Source organism: Drosophila simulans, chromosome X (assembly GCF_016746395.2).
Source record: "Drosophila simulans strain w501 chromosome X, Prin_Dsim_3.1, whole genome shotgun sequence".
NCBI lineage: Eukaryota > Metazoa > Arthropoda > Insecta > Diptera > Drosophilidae > Drosophila > Drosophila simulans.
In genome coordinates, this window is record NC_052525.2 from 18,650,026 (window position 1) to 18,665,396 (window position 15,371).

Below are 15,371 nucleotides of genomic sequence, written 5' to 3' on the forward strand. Positions count from 1 at the left end.
TCCCTGTAACTTGCCAATTAATAGTAGCTAGCAGAACCTTAAGTGCTTGAGCGAATTTCATCTTAGAACAAATTGTTTAAAGTAGTTGGAGTTATTCGGATTACTTATGCTCGAAAAGAAGAAGTGAACTGGGCCTCGTTTATAGAAGCACCCAATAATCCCTTTCCAGTACATTCAGATACTTAGTTGGAAGTATATAAAACAGGTATAACTTACAGATAACAACAAGAGAGAATGCTTAAGTCGAGTTCCCCGACTATCAGATACCCTTTACTCAGCTAGTGTGAATGCGAACGCGAAACTTCATAATTTTCCTGTGAATAGATAGATAGATCTATCGATCTATCGATCGATAGATATTGGGGAATAAAATAAGAAAAATTTAAGAATTGTTCAAAAGTGTGAGCTTTTTTTTCATTTATTTATTTTTAAATTTATTAATTGCAATTTAACAAGTTTACTGCTACCTATGTGGCAGCATTTCCAGATTTTACATAAAATTTCAAAGCCTAAAAAATGTAAAGCCTTGGTATGCCTATATACCAATATATACATACATTACTTTACAAAAAGTGTGGGCGTGGTAGTTTTGGGCGTTTTTTTTGGTGAAAGGATGGGCGTGGCCCAGCGTTTTTGGTATAAAGATACTATAAAATCGCCAGACAAACAATAAAACGAAGAAAAGTCTAAACAATTTTCAAAAGTGTGGCCGTGACAGTTTTGTGCGGTTTGTGGGCGTTAGAGTGGGCGTGACAAAATGGGTCAACAAACTTGCGCTGCGTGTTTGTCTATATGTATGCTGAATCTCAGAGTTCTAACTTTTATAGTTCCAGACGGACATGGTCAGATCGACTCGGCTATTGATCCAGATCAAGAATATATATACTTTATACGATCGGAAACGCTTCCTTTTGCCTGTTACATATTTTACAACGAATCTAGTTTACCCTTTTACTCTACGAGTAGCGGGTATAAAAAATATAAAACTCTCGGTAAAACTTGTACGATCACAAATTCATAAACAATATCAAATATTTATAAGCATCTACAGTTTCTCCCGGCAATTACAACATATAAATGTTTGCCGGATCTACGTCCAATGATTGTGTTCCTATTTGGGCGATGATCTTTTGAAAACTTGAATCTCCAGCCACGATGAGGACGCGCTGTCCGGGAATCGCGGGATTGAGGTGGGTGGCCAGTTCGGCGGCATCTAATCGGGACACCTTTGCCGTCTCCTTGTAGCGTAGATTGTCCCGGAGCTGAGGGCACTGCTGGGCACAGTGGCCCGCCTCCTGGCAAGCGGAGGAGTCACACTGCTGATGCGGCAGGTAGAGGCAGCTCCTGTAGTTCCAGAACTGGGCGAACTCAAGCATCTCCTCGCGAAAGTAGACATGCTGCAGGTCACGAGCGCACACCAAATGCCACAGGCGACTCATATCCTCCTCGTTGTCCAGCACCTGCCGAACCAGCGGCAGAGTGGGTGCAATAGCAACTCCCTGGGCGATAATATAGATGCACTTGGCCGGCTGTGGATCGTGTACGGATTGCCCGATGGGACCACGGAATTCGAAACTTAAGTTCTAAAAATACAAACATAATGAATGAATCTGTCGCTTTATCAGACTAGATAGCCGTAATCCCATATAATCGTCAATTCCTACGACATTCTAGTTGTATTAGCGCATATATATCACATCAGTCTATATAAGTTGCATTTGCCATTCGAATCGATGTTTTAATCGTAGGAATTTCTATTGACCTCCAAGATAAGGGCTGATTGGTGTTTATCCGGAGCCTTTTTTGTTTGATAGCCCCATCATTTGTGTTTTTCACAGCTTTCTCTTTTTCAAGTTGTCACATAGTCCATCATCTGTTTTAGTTAATGATGAGTCGGTCCACGGAATCCGGACAAAGAAGGTACTTAGAGATACTAGGGTTTCTTCTTGGCCATCGAATTGGAGTGGCCTTATCCACGTTTTTCTTTCGCCTGAAATGACCAGTTTGTAGATGAATATTTCATATTTATATTCCTAACATCTCTTTGCAGCGGAGAACGAGCCCAAGGGCTGCATGGAGTGGGTGGTCACCCTGTTCTCCGTGTTGATCTTCATCATCACATCGCCCATCGCCATCTTCATATGCTTCAAGGTGGTGGCGGAGTACGAGCGGGCGATCATCTTCCGGCTGGGCAGACTGAGCGGCGGAGCTCGTGGTCCAGGCATGTTCTTCATCCTGCCGTGCATCGATGAGTACCGCAAGGTGGACCTGCGCACGGTTACCTTCAATGTGCCGCAGCAGGAGATGCTGACGAAGGATTCCGTGACGGTCACCGTGGACGCGGTGGTCTACTATCGCATCAGTGATCCCCTTTACGCGGTCATCCAGGTCGAGGACTACAGCATGTCCACCCGCCTCCTGGCGGCCACCACGCTCCGAAACATCGTCGGCACTCGCAACCTGTCCGAGCTGCTAACCGAGCGCGAAACCCTGGCCCACAACATGCAGGCCACCTTGGACGAGGCCACCGAGCCCTGGGGCGTCATGGTGGAGCGCGTTGAGATGTAAGTAGCCTGACATTTGCCATCCCAGATCAGATCAGTATTTCTTCACATGTGTACGTTGTATGCTCTTCATCCGCTGGCAGCAAGGACGTCTCCCTGCCCGTTTCCATGCAGCGCGCCATGGCAGCCGAGGCGGAGGCCGCTCGTGATGCTCGTGCCAAGGTGATTGCCGCCGAGGGTGAGAAAAAGTCCGCCACAGCGCTCAAGGAGGCCTCCGACGTCATCTCCGCCAGTCCATCGGCCTTGCAGGTGGGTGTTGTCCTAGAAAAATCAACCGTTGAGCACTGATTACCATTCGAATTCCCCGTCACCACAGCTGCGCTACTTGCAAACCCTGAGCAGCATCTCCGCCGAGAAGAACTCCACCATCATCTTCCCTCTGCCCATGGAGCTGCTGACTCCGTACCTGGCCAAGTACGCCCACTTGATGGGACCGCCACCAGAACTTAAGCAATCGCCGGAGAAGTCCGATAACTTAGTTTTAGACGCACATGCCGCTTGGCCAAAGACCAACCTATGATTTGAATCTAAGGATTGCCACAGTTTGAAAATATAATGTCTTATTGCTTTTTAATAAACGTAATCCACACGAGTTGGCAGCACCTGCTATAGGAAACTTGTAATTTCGGCTGTCATTTTCATTTTACGATTGCACGTGAATTTATTTGGCTTACTTTTTCAAGAGAACTTTATTGCTAAACGATGTCGGAGAAAGAAAACATCCTCAACAACACCGCAGGTGGTTGCCCCGCGGAAGAGGACAAGCAGCAGGAGAAAGATCAGGAGAAGGACAAGCAGGAAGAGCCGGCAAAGAAAAAATCTGAGGAGGCCGGTTCTTCACCGCCACCAAAGCGCATGCGAGTCGACGATCCGGCCCGCGGAGAGGTGGCTCGGCTGTTCGTCGAGTTGGAGGTACAACAGGCAGAGCTGGAATTGAGCGCTAGTGGCTGCGACTCAGGGAATCTTGGTGGCGCTGGCGGCAACAATTCCAATAAGACCCAAATGGAGTCCCAAGAGAAAGAGCAGGATCAGGAAAAGGAGGAGGAGGAAGAAAAAGAGCAGAAGGAGGACGAGATGGAGGAGGAAGAGCAGGAGGAGGAGGATGAAGAGCAGGAAGAAGAAGAGGAGGAGGATGAAGAGCAGGAAGAAGACGAGCAGGAGGAGGGAGAGCCGACAAAGAAAAAACCCAAGGAGGCCGGTTCGACGCCGTCACCAAAGCACATGGGTGCCGCCTAGGAATGCTCGGTTGGTCCGCTGTACAGCTACATGTTTGGTGACACGGTTTTGTTTCAAACATGTGCCCGACAAGCTACTCATTGACTTCATTACGAGCTTGAAGCTAGAGGACTAAAAAACTCCGAAGCCCAAAAATTTATAAAATAACTAGAGCGATCTCCCAGCCATCATTAAAATACTTTGAATCAGATCACAATATATAACTCAAATTACTTCTTTTTTTTTGGTATTTATCTTGTAACACAAAAAAAAAACACGCTTCAAAATAAAAACTGAATTCGCTGGTATACAGTATATTTCTTATTGTTGGTAAGTAATTTAAATTATTTTAATTAAATTAATTAAATTAATAATTTAATTAGTCATGGGGGAAACAATCAAAAAGCTCTTCACCAATTAGGGCCCAGGATCAGGCACCGAATATATTGAATATAAACTAGCCAGTGAAATGTTAAGGCACGGACACATTTGTTTCTCGAAATCAAGGTACAGGGTATGCACTAGTCCGCACCACACTTGCGCCTTCTTAGTTTGGGGTTCAGATTACTACAACTGGGAATGGGGTGATTCCTGAAAATATCATCCCCTTGGGATGACTTGAATGAGATTGGGTCACTAATAGTCAAATGGAATCATAACCATGTCATGGACAAAGGAGGTCAAATAAGATGTTGTTCCTTTCGATACAAACCACCCAGAATCCAGTGCTTAACCAGACGGTCAATTGTATTAATTACTGCTGCTTTTTAAGGGCAATTTAATCCGCATCGATACTTTTGGTATCAAAGTAAATGGAACAAAGTAAATGATTGGCCGACAGCGACATGGCTTCAAGATCCAAGTATTCGGTCATTAGAGGTACCTGGATGGCCAAAACCATAGATATTTATTCGGTAGCGACAAGTACAGATTCCCTGTAACTTGCCAATTAATAGTAGCTAGCAGAACCTTAAGTGCTTGAGCGAATTTCATCTTAGAACAAATTGTTTAAAGTAGTTGGAGTTATTCGGATTACTTATGCTCGAAAAGAAGAAGTGAACTGGGCCTCGTTTATAGAAGCACCCAATAATCCCTTTCCAGTACATTCAGATACTTAGTTGGAAGTATATAAAACAGGTATAACTTACAGATAACAACAAGAGAGAATGCTTAAGTCGAGTTCCCCGACTATCAGATACCCTTTACTCAGCTAGTGTGAATGCGAACGCGAAACTTCATAATTTTCCTGTGAATAGATAGATAGATCTATCGATCTATCGATCGATAGATATTGGGGAATAAAATAAGAAAAATTTAAGAATTGTTCAAAAGTGTGGGCTTTTTTTTTTCATTTATTTATTTTTAAATTTATTAATTGCAATTTAACAAGTTTACTGCTACCTATGTGGCAGCATTTCCAAATTTTACATAAAATTTCAAAGCCTAAAAAATTTAAAGCCTTGGTATGCCTATATACCAATATATACATACATTACTTTACAAAAAGTGTGGGCGTGGTAGTTTTGGGCGTTTTTTTTTGGTGAAAGGATGGGCGTGGCCCAGCGTTTTTGGTATAAAGATACTATAAATTCGCCAGACAAACAATAAAACGAAGAAAAGTCTAAACAATTTTCAAAAGTGTGGCCGTGACAGTTTTGTGCGGTTTGTGGGCGTTAGAGTGGGCGTGACAACATGGGTCAACAAACTTGCGCTGCGTGTTTGTCTATAGAATCTGTATGCTGAATCTCAGAGTTCTAACTTTTATAGTTCCAGACGGACATGGTCAGATCGACTCGGCTATTGATCCAGATCAAGAATATATATACTTTATACGATCGGAAACGCTTCCTTTTGCCTGTTACATATTTTACAACGAATCTAGTTTACCCTTTTACTCTACGAGTAGCGGGTATAAAAAATATAAAACTCTCGGTAAAACTTGTACGATCACAAATTCATAAACAATATCAAATATTTATAAGCATCTACAGTTTCTCCCGGCAATTACAACATATAAATGTTTGCCGGATCTACGTCCAATGATTGTGTTCCTATTTGGGCGATGATCTTTTGAAAACTTGAATCTCCAGCCACGATGAGGACGCGCTGTCCGGGAATCGCGGGATTGAGGTGGGTGGCCAGTTCGGCGGCATCTAATCGGGACACCTTTGCCGTCTCCTTGTAGCGTAGATTGTCCCGGAGCTGAGGGCACTGCTGGGCACAGTGGCCCGCCTCCTGGCAAGCGGAGGAGTCACACTGCTGATGCGGCAGGTAGAGGCAGCTCCTGTAGTTCCAGAACTGGGCGAACTCAAGCATCTCCTCGCGAAAGTAGACATGCTGCAGGTCACGAGCGCACACCAAATGCCACAGGCGACTCATATCCTCCTCGTTGTCCAGCACCTGCCGAACCAGCGGCAGAGTGGGTGCAATAGCAACTCCCTGGGCGATAATATAGATGCACTTGGCCGGCTGTGGATCGTGTACGTATTGCCCGATGGGACCTCGGAATTCCAGCAGATCGTCGGGCTGTACAGCTTGCAGGTGCCGAGACATTGGTCCCTCCGGCTGCAGCTTCACCAGGATGCGGAACTCTTTGGCCACAAAGTCGCTCCAATACGGCGAATACGGACGCAGCAGGCAGCCGACGCGCAGCATCACATGGTGGCCGGGCGGGATGTCCAGCACCGTGTCCCCCGGTCTCTCGCCATCCTCCTCCTCTGCTGCGTGAGCAAAGTGCAGGAGCAGCAGCTGTCCATTGGGTCCGGACCCCAGCTCTTCCCGCCCCAACAGGCGGAACTTTGTGTAGCCCAGGATCACGTTACGCTTGCCCGCCAGCAGGACGCGTTTGCTTGGCCGTGGCTTGTTGTCGAGGATGCAATTGGTGCAGCCATTGCCGCAGCAGTCTGAATCCCGCAGCGGTTCCTCGTTTTCCTTCAAATCTTCCAAATAAGATAACATTTCCTGTGCCTATCGAAGCTATCGATACCAGGCTAGAGTAGGCGGAAATCTGGCTACTTTTAGCCAGACATCTGTCTAGTCGTTGTCAGGCCAATCGTCAGAGCAGGCAGGAGTTATCGTTATCGAATCTCGGGACAGAAATGCCAGTCAAAAAAGTGTGTAAATAAAACAAAGAACAGAATATCTGCTGGGAAAGGGGTGAAAGATCGGCACCAGGCGTAGAGTACTAACTGCCCCCCCACTCCATCATAACACACAGCCTCGTTCGGGCGAAGATCGCTGCCAGGAGCGGACGCAGTGCGGCGGGTGCCCACGAGCAACTAGTGTCCAGGTACCAAGTGTCCAGTGTCGCGCTCGCCATTGACACAGCTCTATGGTGTCCCCAGCAACATGAATCTGGAATCTTTGTTCCGCGACTTCAATCCCTGGTGAGAAGCCTCCGACTGCGGACACCCAGATCGCATTGGTTCCCACTCGAAAACATAATCGACCATGTTCTCTTTTAGCAAGTTCATCGTCCACTGCAGCCTGTTCATCTTTGTCACGCTCTTCGCCTTGCGCCTGGACAACTTCATAGGTGGGTACTTTTCTGTGACAGTTCTGGAATACACAACGTCACCCAGAATTAAAATAGCACGGGGATGCAAGAAAATACAATCATACCACAACCATATACGACCCATAGACAAATATGTGGACGCTGCACCATCGCTTCTTCTAGAGAAAGAGCAACCAATTAGAATAGTCCAGATTTATATTATAGAAGGGTTACCAAGCAGATCTGAGATTGGACAAAGCAATGTCTGACCATAGAGGGTTATCCAAATTTGGTACCTTAACGAGGATATCAGTTCTCCCGCTATTTTAATAACTAATCTAAGCTAAATATTTGATTTTTAATTACTGAGCTAGATTTGCTGTAGGGCATTAACCTTATTATTGGCCTAGTAGCCTCGTCTAATCGAATGCCTTATCCCAGATTGGCCCTACTGGGCGATTTTCACACCGCTGTGGATATGGAAATGCACCGCCATCCTGGGCGCAATCGTGGGAGCCATTGTGTGGTGTCGCTATCCGCATTATCGGCTCGAGGGCGATGCCTACACCCAGTTCAAAGCGATGCTCATCTCGCTGGCCCTGCACCTGATCCTGCTGATGTTTGAGCTGCTGGCCTGCGATAAGCTGACCTCGGACCGTCACTTGTGGGTGCTGGTCTTCATTCCGCTGATCTTCGGTTCGGTGGTGAGTGTGGGCGCCTGCGTGTGGGCCGTCAAGCACGATCGCTCCTTCGAGCTGGAGCTCTTCCTGGCGGTCAACGCGCTTCAGTTTGTCTCACTGCCGCTAAAGCTGGATCGGTTTGTCTACTGGAACTGGGACGTAGTGTTTGTGCCCATGTGGATCGTCATATGCCTGAGCCTGGTCAGCGTATTGTACAACATCATCTTCTGTGGCATCATGATGCGTACGCCGGAGGTCTCGCTGCAGCAGAAGAAGGCGGCATTAAACGCAGCAGTGGGCAACATCTGTACGGTGCTCCCACTGCTCTGCTTTCAGGTGAGACCTCATCTAGTCCCTCCAAAAAATAGTGCATGGCTAACCCATCTATTCCGCCAGGTGGTCATCTGCGACAAGCTGGACGGCGAGCTAAAGTTCCCGTACATCGTGGTCTTTTCACCGCTGCTCGTCTCTATTCTGGCGCTAATAGTTCTCAGCTCCTCGGCAAAGGGCGGCAACATGTGGTGGTTCGGCATCCGCAAGTCTTTCAGCCAGTTCCTGTTGTCCGCGATGCCGTTCCTGCAGGAGTACGGCAACATCAGCTACCACCCGGAAACCCACAGCAATGCCGCACAGTCCATGCCGCTGGACGCAGCGTCCTCCTCGACGAGCACGGCGGCCAGCGAGCAGCTGCACGAGTTCCACAAGCACGACAAAAAGAGCAAGAAGGGGGCCAAAAATGACATTCTCAAGCCGGTGGTTCCGTTCGTCAGCATCGATCTGCCGGATTAGATATAGATGGCCACACAGCACAGTACAGGAGCAACAGTAACAGCAACATCAACAATAAATCGCAAGAAACACGTAGACTTAAGGACAGCCTCTTTGCACGCGCACACGGAGATGCCGCACACCTTTGTCCAGGTTAGGCATTGTTAAGCATACCCATACCCACTTACACACTCACGCATCGGTCGTAGCTTTTAGACTCGTACTGAATTTTAATTGTAAGCCAAATGCTAACACCGCCCACGAATCACGTCCAATCCACCAAACAAGCACTTCGCCCCCACCATGCTCCCTTCCACGCATCCGCCTGCATATGATAGCACATACAAACATACAGGACCTGACCACACGCTTTTGTCCAGACCCGAATCGGACTCCACCTTGACCACGAATCGGACATCGCCGCATTCGGAATTTTGACTCGTGTGCTAGTATTATATGTAACATCTCTCACACCTCGAGAAGCCCCACTTATGTGTAATGCCCTACTATAAAGTGTAAATAATTAACAGAGTACGTGAAAACGAGAAATATACTTAAGTGCTTCCACAATGAAAACTTACTCTCTCCTGAAATGGTTCGAGATTCGTGTGAGTCGTATTAATCTTTATTCAAATTAGGAAGCTACAAAGTTTACATATGTATTTCATAGTTAAGTTTTGCATTTCATTTTTAATTAATTCTCTTACGTTGTGTCGCCTAAAAAGTTATGCAAAGGTAAAAAGTTGCATTTTAAAAAGTGACCATCCATCTGCCGGATCAAATAATTGAAGATTAGCCGATGAGCAGTATATATAAAGCGCATATATATATGAATATAGTACGCACCCGGATCGGATCAGATCGGATGCGACTGGAAGTACATATCCTTGGGGGCGTGGGAAAGAGAGAGAGGCACATAATCGGAAATGGGAAATCGAAACGGAGCGGGACAGAGCTATAAGTATAGATATACATAGTTAATGTGGGATAAACGCAGGCCGTGTAAGCATTAACAATAATTCAAATTCAATATATATATTCTGATCGATCGCGAGGTGCAACTGGCAACTCAACTATTGCATAACATATCGCATGAGTGGGCGTGAGCTGGCTCGAGTTGTTAATCTGTATAACTTTTTTTAGTGAGTATCCGTTGGTATTTGGTTTTTGTGTGAGAATTAACAATTGTTTCATTGGCTTAGCTATACGGGGTAATTATCTAAAACGTCGATCTCCCGCAAATACAATGCTCAATCGCAATCATAACTAAGGGTAGCAATCGTACGTACTACTTATCGAATAAAACCTTCCGCCTGACTCTGCTGTGTACATATGGCACAAAGTTGGCCAAGTAGCGATATCAATTTGAACTCTTCTCGATTTACACTAAGTACTCTTGTATAGAGGAAAAAAAAACACCTACGCATCTCCTTTGCTGCAAAATATATTGATCCTAATCTGGTTTGCAAATTGGTTACCTATGGGCCTCTAGTTTTCACCGGATTGCTCCGTCTTTCGAATTTCATTTCACTATTAAAGTTGGCTAAGAACAATTGTTTACTTGGCTACATTTACTTATACCACCGACCTTCTGACCCCGTGAGCACCAGAAGCCGCACCTCCACACCCATTCGGATTACTCGATCCGATCCACGATCAGTGACGGATTCTAAAACTATGTGCATGAGTAGCTATCAACTATCCGGGAAATACCATTTGCCATCACTGCGCGGATGGAATCCGTGGAGGTCCTGGTTCGTTGCCCGCAGTAAAGTCGCACACTTAATGTCTATTGTCTGATTACCGTCTATTAGAATCGTGTCCTTGTTCTTTTTCGGTTTGTTTTTTGTTCTTTTTTCTTTTTTTTTTTTTTGTGGATGGGGGCCAATAGGGCCTGTCCCAAGGAGGCTATTTCCCGCTGCTCGTTATCATCTTGTATAAACGATATGTACTAAGTGGTAAGTAATGCGACTTCTATTTATTTTACTTTACTTTACTGCCTAACAAATGAAACTGCTCGCCCCTGGCTGGCTCCTAGCATTCGATTCGAAATTGACATGAGATCTGGCGAGCTGCGATCCATTTGGTTTGGTTTTGGTTTCGGTTTCGGTTTTGGTTTTGTTTTGGGTGCACTTAATCCCTAGGTAACTTATTTCACGTATTTAGAATGTGTACATAGAACGGTATGCCCTCTAATCTGGCAAAATTCTTTACATACTTGTTGTTAAATTCAATAGCTATATTAATCATGGAACTATGGAACATTTTGGTTTCGTATCGTATTGCGTTCCTTATCTCTGGATTTCGGTTTGGTTTCGCTTTCGGCTTAGATTGATAAGTGTAAGTGTAAAGAGAATCGAAGAAATAGAAGAAGGCTAAGTTTGCTATGGTTGATCGGCATGGAAGCGCTTAGTTTTAAAGTTGAAGAAGTTCGTTAATTGTACGTTTCGCACGGGAATCGCACGCACTGTTCACTGGAGGAGATGTGGCGTGCTGGGGGCATCTAGTCCGGGCCGAATCTAGTCCAGCTTCGGCCGGTTGCTCAAATACTGGGCGAGATTCTCGCGGGGTCCCTGCACGATCATCATGAACTGCGAGGGGAAGTCCCAGATGATGGTGAAGTGGAACAGCATGTTGGCGATGGCGATCAAGTACTCGAAGAACGCGAACCAACTGAATGCTGTCAAGAGAAGTGGGAGTAGAGAGAGGGAGATTCATTATCTGTATCGGGTATCGGGATAAAGGTGGCATAAAGAGATTTGAAACCCACCCAAGTCGTGACAGTAGAAGCGATGTTTGGCAAAGAACACCAGCAGGCCGACGGTGCTCAGGATGGAGACGGCGAAGAGGATCTTCTTCCACTTGATGGAGAGGAGCTGCTTTTCGCTCAGCGCCTGTCCGGCATTGAGGATGCTGTTCAGCTTGATGGTGGCCAGCATGTAGCACAGCGAGCAGACCATGAACGTGATGAATATGCGCTCGTGAACGGCTGGAAGAGGGATACTCAGATCAGATGTGCGGTAAGGGGTCTGGGCAGGACCTACGGTAGTTCTCGCGATTCGATATATAGGTGACGCCGCCCAGGGACGCGATCTCGATGCAGTTGAGCACCAGGATCAGCGTGATGAGCAGGCTCGTCTGAGGCACCTGGGCGGGACTGATCCGACGCAGCTGCGAGCGGTAGTAGTTCTTGTAGACGAAGGCGATGGGGATTCGCGGTCCGATGTGGAGCGCGATGCTGAAGCGCCAGAAGTAGCGCTGCGGACTGACGCCGGTAATTGCACTTATCGAGGGTATAATGTTGTAGACCTGGTAACGAATGCCACAATTACGGAATGTGATTAATATGCAGACTGAAGGTATGGTTTGAGATACTCTTGAATACGAACGGGTTCCCCTTGAAGTGAATACTCTCAATTACTTGCAAGGAAAATGAATCATGGCCACTGATAATCGAAATATATATTAATAACGCAAAAAAATCATATATAAATCTATTTGAGTTAACACATTGCAGTGAAATCTAATGATAAATCTAATTATAATGATGCATTTGAACAATGAATATATCCTTTTCAGATATAGCCAACTGGGAATATATTTCACTGGTGAAATTTCTTGTTATTAAAATAAAATGTACAAATATTCAAACCATTTCTTGAATGATTCACAATTCAGAGTTCATCTGCCACAAACAAACATTCATCCAATGACCGCTGGGGAAAATAAAAACCGCCATGCGTGGAGCGATGTCAGCGAATCGTTTGGAAAAGCGGATTTGCGTGTCTCCAATCTCGGCGGGATTCCCGCGGGGATGACAGTGATTTGTTGGCCACGGGACTAACTGGATTGGGAGCAGTTAGCCGCGCCGCGCCCTGCCCAAAGCATTCATCACCATCACCGTCATCCTGTCCACTGAATACGCTTGGATCCCCCGGAGCCCATTTACTCACGCGGCAATGTGTCTCGTGGACATCGTCGTACTGGAAGACGTAGGCGGTCACGAAGCACGTGAAGAGCGTCACCAGCGGCAGCAGGGCGGTCACCACGCACAGCTCATGGAAGCTAGCCAAGTAGTGGATGGCCACCTGCTCCTCCTGCGGCTCCCTCGCGTCCGCCTGCTTGGAGCTAATCGTTGTGTTGATCTGCAAGGAGTTGCAAGGAGTGGGGGCCATTAGGATCGAGCAGAGTACAAGCAAAACCACTGCGCACTATACTTGGGATGTGCGAAATGCCACATAATAACACGTGATGGGAGTATTTGGATAATGTATCTTTTGGTTATTAATTAAGTAAATTCAAAAATATTAAATTGATAGTTAAAATCCATTCTTCCATTCTTTAAGTTATCATTGATACTAAGTATTTTGCTTATGTGACTTCGTTCCAGCCCAGGACCGCAGTGGTTTCGCCTCTTAAATGGAGGAGTGTAGGATGGAATGGGATGGTAGCCCTTACCTGGCCATAGTTGGTGGTCGAGTGTTCGGTTTGGTTAATGCACAACAACGATAAAGCGCTAAAAAATAAAGGTAAAAATAGAAATGAAAACCAAACAGAAGGCGTGTGAATAAATCAATAAACAAAAGACGAACGATGTGGCGCAGCGAATTAAGGCGGAAACTATGCGATCCGGCTGAATAGCGAATGCGGTTCGCCTGGCATCCCGAACTGGAGGAGCCGGAGTTATAAATAAACAAGTCCTTGAGTGCTTGGGCAGACATGGGTAGCGCGGGGGGCAGGAGATGAATGATAACCTGGGGGGATGGCAAGGACACTCTCTCCCTCTCTCTCTCTCTCTTCCTCTCTTTATCGCTCTCTGGCGCTGCGAAGCAGCAAAGGATTAAGGACCAAAAATAGACGAGCCTCGCCTGACGTAACCATTATTACCAACGGCAGCTGGCCAAAATTAATTAGCTCAAGTTAATGGGAAATTGGCCGGGCGTCAGAAATGAAATTAAATATGTGCTGCGATTGAATCGGGACACCGGAAGCGAGCAGCTCGAGCTCGCCAAGGAACTGGGCCAAAGGTGGGTGGGTGGCTGGCTGGGTGGTTGGTTGGCTCCGCAAGGACATGGCGAAATCGAATAAATGATTAAAACGAGAAGCAAACAAACAAGCGCCGCTGTGTAAATACACGCATTTCGAAAATTAGGCAAGCCAGCGAGAAAAACTAAATAAATACGAAAACGTGTAGCAGAAGTGCACGGAGAATATTTTTCATCAGCTCAATATTTTCCAAACTTGCAACACTTAGCTGGAACTTGGTTCATAAATCAAGTATCTGCATTTCAAAAAGATGCATCCGTTGTTTCATGCAGTTAGCGATACATTTAGAGGGATTTTTAAAATATTAATAATTCTATTCCTATATTCTATATATTTATTGCTAATCCAATAAACTTTGGGATTTCGGCAAGTTATCCATTTTTTGAACACTCTATTCCTGTTAGTGGTACAAAATCATGCTTAAAATGGATTTTCGACTTTAAAGAGAGGATTGTGGCTTCGAAAGAAATATTATTAGCTTGATTACCAAACCAAACCTTACAGAATAACTAGTGCAGTAAAAATATGACTTGTGATTTTTTAAAATGCACTGATTCTGGGTGTTAAAATTTATGGTTTTTAGCATTTCAGCATTTTGGCGATTTCTGAACCAATTCGAAAATATTTTCGGTGTGAAAAGTGTGCTGGGGGGGAGGGGGGAGGGGGTGGCATGCGCGCTGGCTGCGGAAAATTACAACAAACGAGACGAGGAGGAGCATGGAAAATAAAACGTTCGCACTCACACACACATGTACACACGGACGGAGGCACACACACACACCCGCACGGTTGTTGTGCGCGTTTACAACGCTTTTTGCAGAGCAGCGCGGCGAAATGGGTGATTGTGGAGGAGGAGAAGTAGGAGGAGGGTTGGGGGTGTCACTAAGCGTGCGCTGCCTCCGCTTAAAGTTATATAATTTTTGGCCAGGCCAAACAAACCGTAAATACACACACTGGCTCGCACGAACACTTAAAAAAAAAACAAAAGAACAAGAAGAAGAGAAAAGCAACAAATTTGGGCAACTTCATGGAAAAACGCCTCTCACCGCTGCTGGGTCGCTGGATCCGCCGGAGCAGCTGTTCCCGCCACCTCCCCCGCCGTCGCCACCGCACCTGGACACCAGGTCCGTCGCCCCCATCCCGCTATCTGCTGCGGATGACGTCGCCGCTCCGGTGCTCTGCTGCATTCTGTGCTCGGTTGTCGGCGTTGACGCTGGCGATGGCTTTGGCTGTGGCGTTGCTGCTGCTGCTTCTCGTGCTCGTGCTCCTGTCGATGGTGCTATTTGGCATAATTTGCATGCCCCAATCGCTGCCGTCGCCCAGTTGTGACCGCGCGCGCGCCTCTCTCGCAACTGCTGCTCCTCCGCGGTCCGTGTTCCCAGTGGCTGCTTTCCTGCGCGGTCTGGTCCCACTGGCCAGCTGGGGTGGCAAGTCCACGCTGGCCATATACCGTTAGCTTTCGTTTTTACCATTATGCTTTGTGTGACAGGGTCACACTGCACGCTCGACCATAGCGGGCATCTCTGCACATCTGTTTCGAAATTATCCATACAAGACGGAAAAAGCTAAGCAACCAAGTCGTTGAAACAAGAGTTTGCCGGC

At 46.4% G+C, this 15,371-nt stretch overlaps 6 protein-coding genes across 10 annotated transcripts; 3 read left to right on the forward strand and 3 right to left on the reverse strand.

Annotated features, from left to right (window-relative positions):
• Positions 1-870: 870 nt before the first annotated feature.
• LOC120285397 lies at positions 871-1,904 on the reverse strand. The gene has a single exon (XM_039298151.2). The coding sequence runs from the start codon at positions 1,437-1,439 to the stop codon at positions 1,065-1,067; it is 375 nt and encodes a 124-aa protein (XP_039154085.1). The 5' UTR covers positions 1,440-1,904; the 3' UTR covers positions 871-1,064.
• Positions 1,905-2,041: 137 nt separating this feature from the next.
• On the forward strand, positions 2,042-3,187 carry LOC120285241 (mechanosensory protein 2-like). Its single transcript, XM_039296462.2, has 3 exons — positions 2,042-2,564; positions 2,648-2,813; positions 2,881-3,187. The coding sequence occupies exons 1-3, from the start codon at positions 2,074-2,076 to the stop codon at positions 3,082-3,084; spliced, it is 861 nt and encodes a 286-aa protein (XP_039152396.2). The 5' UTR covers positions 2,042-2,073; the 3' UTR covers positions 3,085-3,187.
• Positions 3,127-4,081, forward strand: LOC120285396 (cilia- and flagella-associated protein 251). 2 transcript variants are annotated; one of them, XM_039298149.2, is made up of 2 exons: positions 3,127-3,183; positions 3,248-4,081. In XM_039298149.2, exon 2 carries the CDS (start codon positions 3,267-3,269, stop codon positions 3,798-3,800), a length of 534 nt encoding a protein of 177 aa, XP_039154083.1. In that variant the 5' UTR covers positions 3,127-3,183; positions 3,248-3,266; the 3' UTR covers positions 3,801-4,081. The 2 variants fall into 2 exon arrangements, with proteins under 2 accessions (XP_039154083.1, XP_039154084.1); XM_039298150.2 differs by lacking the exon at positions 3,127-3,183 and having other exon boundaries at positions 3,262-3,449; positions 3,492-4,076.
• Positions 4,082-5,589: 1,508 nt separating this feature from the next.
• On the reverse strand, positions 5,590-6,784 carry LOC6726419 (NADH-cytochrome b5 reductase-like). The gene has a single exon (XM_016172370.3). The coding sequence runs from the start codon at positions 6,735-6,737 to the stop codon at positions 5,784-5,786; it is 954 nt and encodes a 317-aa protein (XP_016039984.2). The 5' UTR covers positions 6,738-6,784; the 3' UTR covers positions 5,590-5,783.
• Positions 6,785-6,827: 43 nt separating this feature from the next.
• LOC6726420 (transmembrane protein 185B) lies at positions 6,828-9,299 on the forward strand. Of its 2 annotated transcripts, XR_005544665.2 has the most exons (5): positions 6,828-7,165; positions 7,244-7,314; positions 7,717-8,291; positions 8,352-8,876; positions 8,933-9,299. XR_005544665.2 is itself a non-coding variant. In XM_002107341.4 (4 exons), exons 1-4 carry the CDS (start codon positions 7,128-7,130, stop codon positions 8,742-8,744), a joined length of 1,077 nt encoding a protein of 358 aa, XP_002107377.1. In that variant the 5' UTR covers positions 6,828-7,127; the 3' UTR covers positions 8,745-9,299. The 2 variants fall into 2 exon arrangements, 1 of the variants encoding a protein (XP_002107377.1); XM_002107341.4 differs by having other exon boundaries at positions 8,352-9,299.
• Positions 9,300-10,561: 1,262 nt separating this feature from the next.
• On the reverse strand, positions 10,562-15,165 carry LOC6726421 (post-GPI attachment to proteins factor 2-like). Of its 3 annotated transcripts, none has more exons than XM_002107342.3 (5): positions 14,816-15,165; positions 12,677-12,868; positions 11,768-12,032; positions 11,494-11,712; positions 10,562-11,403 (listed from the first exon to the last, which is right to left on the reverse strand). In XM_002107342.3, the coding sequence occupies exons 1-5, from the start codon at positions 14,954-14,956 to the stop codon at positions 11,243-11,245; spliced, it is 978 nt and encodes a 325-aa protein (XP_002107378.3). In that variant the 5' UTR covers positions 14,957-15,165; the 3' UTR covers positions 10,562-11,242. The 3 variants fall into 3 exon arrangements, with proteins under 3 accessions (XP_002107378.3, XP_039153639.1, XP_039153638.1); XM_039297705.2 differs by lacking the exon at positions 14,816-15,165 and adding an exon at positions 14,513-14,679; XM_039297704.2 differs by lacking the exon at positions 14,816-15,165 and adding an exon at positions 13,182-13,213.
• Positions 15,166-15,371: the final 206 nt, after the last annotated feature.

What these genes read in the sequence shown, in the direction of transcription:
- LOC120285397 (XM_039298151.2), bottom strand. Translation starts at nt 1,439, where the DNA reads ATGAGTCGCCTGTGGCATTTGGTGTGCGCTCGTGACCTGCAGCATGTC.
- LOC120285241 (XM_039296462.2), top strand. Translation starts at nt 2,074, where the DNA reads ATGGAGTGGGTGGTCACCCTGTTCTCCGTGTTGATCTTCATCATCACA. An exon ending in ATGGTGGAGCGCGTTGAGAT is followed by an intron (nt 2,565 to 2,647) that starts GTAAGTAGCCTG and finishes ATCCGCTGGCAG; the next exon opens with CAAGGACGTCTCCCTGCCCG. An exon ending in CCAGTCCATCGGCCTTGCAG is followed by an intron (nt 2,814 to 2,880) that starts GTGGGTGTTGTC and finishes CCGTCACCACAG; the next exon opens with CTGCGCTACTTGCAAACCCT.
- LOC120285396 (XM_039298149.2), top strand. Translation starts at nt 3,267, where the DNA reads ATGTCGGAGAAAGAAAACATCCTCAACAACACCGCAGGTGGTTGCCCC.
- LOC6726419 (XM_016172370.3), bottom strand. Translation starts at nt 6,737, where the DNA reads ATGTTATCTTATTTGGAAGATTTGAAGGAAAACGAGGAACCGCTGCGG.
- LOC6726420 (XM_002107341.4), top strand. Translation starts at nt 7,128, where the DNA reads ATGAATCTGGAATCTTTGTTCCGCGACTTCAATCCCTG. An exon ending in GCGCCTGGACAACTTCATAG is followed by an intron (nt 7,315 to 7,716) that starts GTGGGTACTTTT and finishes GCCTTATCCCAG; the next exon opens with ATTGGCCCTACTGGGCGATT. An exon ending in TCCCACTGCTCTGCTTTCAG is followed by an intron (nt 8,292 to 8,351) that starts GTGAGACCTCAT and finishes CTATTCCGCCAG; the next exon opens with GTGGTCATCTGCGACAAGCT.
- LOC6726421 (XM_002107342.3), bottom strand. Translation starts at nt 14,956, where the DNA reads ATGCAGCAGAGCACCGGAGCGGCGACGTCATCCGCAGCAGATAGCGGG. An exon ending in TCCACGAGACACATTGCCGC is followed by an intron (nt 12,033 to 12,676) that starts GTGAGTAAATGG and finishes ATTCGTTACCAG; the next exon opens with GTCTACAACATTATACCCTC. An exon ending in ATCGAATCGCGAGAACTACC is followed by an intron (nt 11,713 to 11,767) that starts GTAGGTCCTGCC and finishes TCCCTCTTCCAG; the next exon opens with CCGTTCACGAGCGCATATTC.